The following is a 7,204-nucleotide window of genomic DNA, read 5'->3' as shown; positions in this document are numbered from 1 at the left end:
CGAACACTCCTACAGATATCTTTTTCTTATTAAAGAATTTTCTATCAAAATGTGCCGCCTTTCTCCAAAGCCACCAATTACCGCATTTGAACTTCTCCCGCCAGGCCTGTATCTCGCGGGCGCTCTCGGAGGAAGGTAATAAAACAGTGATACCAATGTAGTACTTACATGTTACGATTTAGTTCTCGCTACTCGCCGCTTGGGTCGGCTATCTTGTTATTAACCGTATCGACTCCATGGAGTCGGGGTCATTCATCTAGCAAAGAAGTAAGTAGACACATCTATCAAAGCACAACCTTTATAGATCTATTGACTTTATTCATGCAACTCGAAACGCATCTTGATGTTTGAACTTCCCAGAACTCCGTTTTTAGGTTTACTTGATAGTTACTTAATATTTGTGATTTTAGAAGAACAATTGCGAGATTGCGTTAACAATGACATCGCTTTTAAAGACGATTAATGGGTTTCAACTTTTTCACAAATGCTTGAAACAAAGGTATATCACAGTTGTTTTGTTATATTTTGTATGTAGGTGCAGAATATATTTCATATTATATATTTTACTTTATACACGTGCTGTAGTATACATATATCTGGTATTGCATTAAAATTGCATGTTTCTGAAATAAAAAATACTGTATGATATAAATTCTTGTAAATTTTTTTATATAAGCAGAAATACGATTTAAAAATGCAATCCTTTAATGATTTTCTTGATGTGTCATTTTCAGCTTGTAAGTATTATGAACTGTAATAAAATATAATGTTATTAAAGCTTTCATAATATTTACAAATGGTAAAATACAAGTATAAAATAATTAAAATAAGATGTGTAAATAAAAGAATTTAGTTGTACTTTATAAAAAAAAAATGAAAAGCCAGAGATAATATTTTATTAATATACTCATACATATATTTATATAGAATATTAATGTTATAAATATATAGATTTACATACATGGATGAAAGCAATAGTCATTTTTTTAAACTTACTGATTTGAAGTAATTTATGCAGTTTACTAAATATGTAAGAAAATCTTTGTTTGAAATCATAATTAAGTAATTTATACCATTATAGTTTTACTCCTATATATATGTGTGTGTGTGTGTGTGTGTGTGTGTGTGTGTACGCTTTATAACATTTTATACGTTTGTAAACTTGCAGTATTAATATATCTGTTCCAAAACGAGAAAAATATATACCTAAACCTAGATATCGTCATCCAGAGTGGCTTCCAAAACCACAACGTGTTGTATGTAATTTTAGCATATAAATAATTTATTCTTATCTTGATGTAATACTCAAATATGAGAATAGCATAAAATGCTTTTATTATAGTTGTATGATGAACAGCTAACAAAAGATAATAAGCAGTTTCTTGATGAAGTGGTTCAAGACAAATATGACCTATCCACTGTCGGATTTGGAACAAAATTTTCTCCTTTGAAAATAGATCTAATTGAACCTACTGTACAGTGGAAGCAAGGTATGAAACGTACTGGTTTAATCGCCAAGAAAATAGGAGCGTATCCATTGTGGTTAAAAAATGGAAAAAAAGTTAGCTCGACATTACTTCAGGTAAATAGAGCAGCCTTTAACAAGCACCTCTACTATCATCTTAATTTTTATTTTACTCTATATACACACACATATGTATATAAAATTATGTTCTATATTTTAATTTAGGTTGTTGATAATGAAATAGTAAAATATATACCACCAGAAAAATTTTTTCCAGTAAAAAGTAAAAAACCTGCAATACAAATAAAAAACAGATGCGGATGTCTTGTAGTAGGAGCAGAAAATATAGATCCACAATTAGTATGTAATTAAAAAAACTACATGCGATAATTTCTTTATACCATGTGAAATTGAAAGTATCTTTTTATATAGGTTACTAAAGAATATTACAATATTTTTAATGATGCTGGAGTTACACCAAAACGTATATTAAGAAGATTTATAGTATCTCCAGAAGCAGCGTTGCAACCAGGAACTCCTTTATTTGCTACACATTTTAAACCAGGAGAAATTGTCGATATCCGCGGAAAAACGTAAATAATTATTGTCTTGTTATATTATTGTTATATGTATTATTTTATGAAAAAAAAAATAGAATGATCATATATTAATTTTATTATTTACGAAAAATTGAAACGTTAATTTCTTTAGGATTGACCAAGGGTTCCAAGGTGTCATGAAACGATGGGGCTTTAAAGGAATGCCTGCCAGTCATGGCGTAACCAAAACTCACAGAAGACCTGGAAACATCGGGTCGGGTGGCCAGAAAAGCCGAGTCATGCCTGGCACTAAAATGCCTGGACATATGGGTAATAGATGGCGTATTATTAGAGGTGTTCAGGTAAGTAAATTATATCTCTAATTAAAAAAATATTAGGTTGAGTAAAAAGTCATCGCGTATTTTTTAGCTCAAAGTTGTATATACAATATCTTCGTCAATAATGAATGAAATTCACATTTAAAAAAAGGGTTTTAAAGCTTGAAATCTCTACTTTTAAAAGCTTATCACATTTTTTAAGTTTATATGAGTTTGATAATTTTTACATACCAAAAACTACGAGCTGAAAAAGACGAAAAATTTTCTTCTCACTTTGTGGATTTGTAACGTGTCCAAAACGAATTTGAGAAAATTTTCGATTACCTATCGTGAAAGCTTGATACTTTCCCTACAAAATCGTTTTTTTTTAAATATTCCTACGACTTTTGATTACTGAGTTATCGCGGATTAAATAAAAGAATTATTTTGACTTTAATTGCTCATAACTCCATTAAAAATTGTCGTATCGTATAATTTAAAAAAGATATTTTTAAAGCTGAAATTTTACTCTATTAAGATATATTTATATTGTTGATAAGTAATTGCGGTTTTTACTGATAGATGTCTTTTAAAAAAAACGCGATGACTTTTTACTTAACCTAATATATTTAAAAAACAAGAAATGTTATTTATATCTCAAAATTTGAGATTAAAAGTTTTGTTTTAGAAGTTCATTACTATAGTTTACTACTCTTTCTTTTGATAATGTGATTTGTTTTATAGATTTTACGAATAAATACCAAGTATAATGTGATTTGGGTTCTGGGACACAATATACCTGGAGAAATTAATACTTATTGTTATATATATGATACATTGCTTCCTCGGAGGCAACCTACAACAGCGCCAAATTTTCCTACGTATTTACCAAGTATCACAGAGGAGTCGCTTCCAGAGGAACTGTATGCAGATAATGTACACTCATTTGCAGATCCCACGATAGAATTTAAAGAAGAACCTTAATTATGTATATCTGTACATTAAATTAAAAAATGTATAATTGCAAAATCATTTACAGAGTTTACATCCTTTTTTTCAAATAGTAGTTACATAGTAACTAAGAATTAATACAGAGACAAATTTGATTTCCAACTTCATACTAATAAATCAAAATAAAATCATCGAATGATGGTCGAAGTTGTACCGAATTTCCGTTGAAATTTTATTGGTTGTCTGCTCCTTACAGAAATATCCATACTTATCAATTATGCTAGCAAAGAGTAGTCAATTGATTCATTTATTTAGTAATCAATATTATTATAAATTTAACATGCCTAAAATATACACGAATTATTTTATAAAAGTAATATCGCTAACCAAGACTCGTCCTGAGTTAGAGTGGAGAGCAGCATGATCAAGCACGATAGATCCTTTTTTTTCCATTAACTTAACATCTTATTGTGAAGTTATTCGACTTCTAGAATAATTTACTCACATACGTTATGTAATTAGCTGCGCTCAGCTAAAGACTGCTAATATGCGTTTATCATATATTATAAAAGAATAAAGGTAACATACATGATAAGAAAAGGGAAAGAAAAAAAATCAAAATTCAATGCTCAATTTGGTGATTACCAACTCCTTCATTCCATAACTAGCTTTCTTCCTTTGCTTTGTTCTAATTTTCCGAATACGGAAAAGTCGATAAATCACACTGTATGTTTGTAAGAACAAACGCAATAATTCATTGATTCAATAGCAGTAAGTTCATATTGCTATGCTTTCATTGGAATAGGAAGGAGATGTAGAAATAGGAAAGAGAAAGCAAGATGGCTCCGTGTTGGAGTTTGTCGGGGGACGGCACGATCGGATAAGAAATGGAGACCCTCTCAGAATTTAAAACCTTCACTCGGAATACTCGTCGTCTGATCGAACTCAAAAGCTCCTTCGTGCGATGTCAATGGTGCATCATCCGCCTAAAATCAATAAGATAATTATATAAAATTCATGTTAATGTTATTAAGAGCTATGTCTCACCTCTTCTGAAAAATATTGCTCAATAATGTCGTATGCTAATTTGTAAATATCTACATTTTCATGGTTTTGTAATGCCTCAATCTTATCCAAACCTTTAAATAAAAAAATATAATACATATAAACACACGTATATATTCGTCTTATTATTAAATTTGTTACACTTCATTCATATATGTATATGGAAAAAAAACAAATCTATTAAAATAATAAAGCACATTTACCAGAACATTCCTCAATCATGTTAGCCAAATGTTCAACTTGCGATCCAGCAAGTTTAAGCATATTATGAATTCCATCCAATACCACCTGTACAACTTGAGTATCTTTACAAGACAAAAGATCACAAAATGGACCAATAACACCCTCTTGTATAAGTCGTGCAACTTGATCTCTATTACCACTTATCGTAAGGTTACTAATAGCCCATGCTGCTTCCTTTTGAGTTTGAAATTCACCCTATAAAAACAAAGTGTAAATAACATTGCATATGTAACAATATATAGTTGTAGTAATAACACTTCATTTATTTATATAAGGCGATATATTTACCTTTGCTAAATTACGAATAATGAGTGGTAACAGTCCTGCGTCTATAACTGCTTGTACTTGAGATTGATTACCGGCAGTAATATTTGAGAGAAACCAGACTGCTTCTTTACAAATTTTTTCTTTTGGATGAGTCAATAAATTTGGAAAATGCGAAAGTGCATCACAATTTAAAACAGTTTGTGTTTGCTCATCCGTACCAGTCACAATATTGCCGACGGCTCTGAGGGCAGCAGTCTGCACTTTGACTTCTTTGTGTGAAAGAAGTGGTATTAAACGGGGTACAACACCACTGTCTATAACCATTTGGATTTGCTGATTACCACCATCAGTCAAATAACTCAAGGCCCATACAGTGTCAACAAGAATCTAAAAAATTGTAAGAATTAATAATAATATTTTATATCAGCAAAAAATGAAGTAATTAAAATAAATAAGTACTTTATTTATTAAAAAATGCAATGGAAAAATAGTTCTATAAAATAAATGATAATTTTTAGTTTTTTTTAGATTAAAAGATAGACCAGTTTCACTATAATTAAATTATTAGCAACAAGTTTATATTACAGAATCTTCCTTTATTATAAATAAAATATTTTTTTAATATTTGTATAATCCTAATACTTACATTAACATCATTATGATGAATAAGCATATTTAGGGCAGGTAAAATCTCATTTATTGTTTGAACTGGCGGTGGTGGATCTTTATTCCTACATAAGTTTACAATAACCCACGTTACGTTACGTAGAAATGTAATAGGTATATCTGGTTTAATAAATGTTAGCAGTGGTTTTACAACACCAAGCTTAATAACATAGTCTCTAGGTACTGGACCATCTCCAATAATGTTACCTATAATAAATAAAAAAATATGTAACACAAATTCCTTTATTATAATACTTAGATTTTATCATGTAGTTAAGAATTAGTAACATATTTTTAAAAAACATATGCATCCTAACTTATATTTTTATTAAATAATTATGTGTCATACCTAAGGCCCATACTGCTTGTTCACATACGTTTTGTTGACTTGAAAGCAACAAATGTAAAAATAGTGGTACTGCACCAGCTTGCACTACAGCTTGTGTTTGGGCCGATGTGCCACTTGCAATATTTGTTAAAGCCCAGGCTGCTTCAAATTGTAATGATGGACTAAAACATTATATTAATAAAATAATTCTATAAACGTTCTATAGTCATAAAGATAGAGTTTAATGCACGCTCACACAAACATAAATTTAAAAAAATATTTCCAAAATTATAAAAAATAAGTAATATGATAAAGATATCTAAAAACATAAGAAACATATAACTTACTTTCACAAAAAATTTTTCTTACTTGTTATGTTGTTCAAGACAATGCACTAAGATTGGTAAAATACCACTATCTATCAACGGATCAATGGGTGGATTACGATCTGACGATAATAATTTCCTTGCTGATTGTACAGCTTGCAATTGTATTGTTGGATCTAAGCTACCTGCCTTTGCTACCAACTCTTCCAAATTAATTTTCGAAAGCTGTTTATCAATGTCATCTTCATCTACATAAAAAATAATATACATTGTAATATTCCAACTTACTTTATGTTGCTTATATTAAAATTGCATAAAAAGAGAAACTTTAGTTTTTAATGTTACCTGTTGAATCTGTGATAGGTACGTTTCTTCTTTTTTGTAAAGTTTCTTCTCGCTTATTTTTACGTAGTTCTACTGTAACTTCATTACGTCTTCTTCTCATTTCCTATAAATATTAATTTTAAGTTATACAATTGTAATATATCAGTTAACATATCAGTTTTCAAAAAATGACTAATTCAATTCACAAGTTCTTAACATGATTCCAAAATACTGGAGTAATAACAAAATTACAACAATAAAAGAATAAGTAGTGTACAATTATATTCTATATGACTTTTTTATTAATCGTTTTTTAAAAATAATTTTATAATGTAGTATGTACATGCAAATTATAAGAATTATATGAACGTTTCTACTCTTTTAAATTATATATCTAATTTTTTAAATCTTAATATATATTATTCATAATATATATTAAATTATAAAATTGTTATAAAATTTCTTTACCGAGATGAATAAAAATCAAATATGAGAAAAACAGGTTCAAATTGTAGAAATAAAATTTTTCATAATAAATTCTTTACAGGTTTCAAAATATTAGTAGCATCAAATCAAAGATCTAAATTAATTTGGAGGTTTATTATTATTTCAATTATTATTTCAGTTAGATTGTGTTGTCCAAAAGTAATCGATGCACAGTCATATATCTGAGATAAATTTATTTAAAATATAAATAATACATATAAATCTAT

The 7,204-nt window shown here is 28.8% G+C and overlaps 2 protein-coding genes across 2 annotated transcripts in view; one reads left to right on the top strand and one right to left on the bottom strand.

Annotated features, from left to right (window-relative positions):
• Window positions 1–209: 209 nt before the first annotated feature.
• On the top strand, window positions 210–3,838 carry LOC108753212 (39S ribosomal protein L3, mitochondrial). Its single transcript, XM_018494608.1, has 8 exons — window positions 210–267; window positions 411–499; window positions 1,169–1,256; window positions 1,343–1,582; window positions 1,691–1,825; window positions 1,898–2,058; window positions 2,177–2,366; window positions 3,066–3,838. Exons 2-8 carry the CDS (start codon window positions 438–440, stop codon window positions 3,303–3,305), a joined length of 1,116 nt encoding a protein of 371 aa, XP_018350110.1. The 5' UTR covers window positions 210–267; window positions 411–437; the 3' UTR covers window positions 3,306–3,838.
• Window positions 3,839–3,897: 59 nt separating this feature from the next.
• Window positions 3,898–7,204, bottom strand: part of LOC108753211 (importin subunit alpha-3) — a 4,498-nt gene continuing 1,191 nt past the window's right edge. The window contains exons 2-9 of the mRNA XM_018494607.1: window positions 6,513–6,615; window positions 6,211–6,415; window positions 5,863–6,023; window positions 5,494–5,720; window positions 4,869–5,234; window positions 4,541–4,775; window positions 4,320–4,411; window positions 3,898–4,258 (exon numbers count right to left, since the gene is read on the bottom strand). Of these exons, the coding sequence (XP_018350109.1) occupies window positions 4,172–4,258; window positions 4,320–4,411; window positions 4,541–4,775; window positions 4,869–5,234; window positions 5,494–5,720; window positions 5,863–6,023; window positions 6,211–6,415; window positions 6,513–6,615 (1,476 nt within the window). The 3' untranslated portion in view covers window positions 3,898–4,171. The remainder of the gene's footprint in view (window positions 4,259–4,319; window positions 4,412–4,540; window positions 4,776–4,868; window positions 5,235–5,493; window positions 5,721–5,862; window positions 6,024–6,210; window positions 6,416–6,512; window positions 6,616–7,204) is intronic.

This window comes from Trachymyrmex septentrionalis, unplaced genomic scaffold (genome assembly GCF_001594115.1).
Source record: "Trachymyrmex septentrionalis isolate Tsep2-gDNA-1 unplaced genomic scaffold, Tsep1.0 scaffold66, whole genome shotgun sequence".
Taxonomy (NCBI): Eukaryota; Metazoa; Arthropoda; class Insecta; order Hymenoptera; family Formicidae; genus Trachymyrmex; species Trachymyrmex septentrionalis.
This window is presented reverse-complemented; position numbering and strand designations above follow the sequence as displayed.

What these genes read in the sequence shown, in the direction of transcription:
- LOC108753212 (XM_018494608.1), top strand. Translation starts at nt 438, where the DNA reads ATGACATCGCTTTTAAAGACGATTAATGGGTTTCAACTTTTTCACAAA. An exon ending in TTAGCTCGACATTACTTCAG is followed by an intron (nt 1,583 to 1,690) that starts GTAAATAGAGCA and finishes ATTTTAATTTAG; the next exon opens with GTTGTTGATAATGAAATAGT. An exon ending in AAAATATAGATCCACAATTA is followed by an intron (nt 1,826 to 1,897) that starts GTATGTAATTAA and finishes CTTTTTATATAG; the next exon opens with GTTACTAAAGAATATTACAA.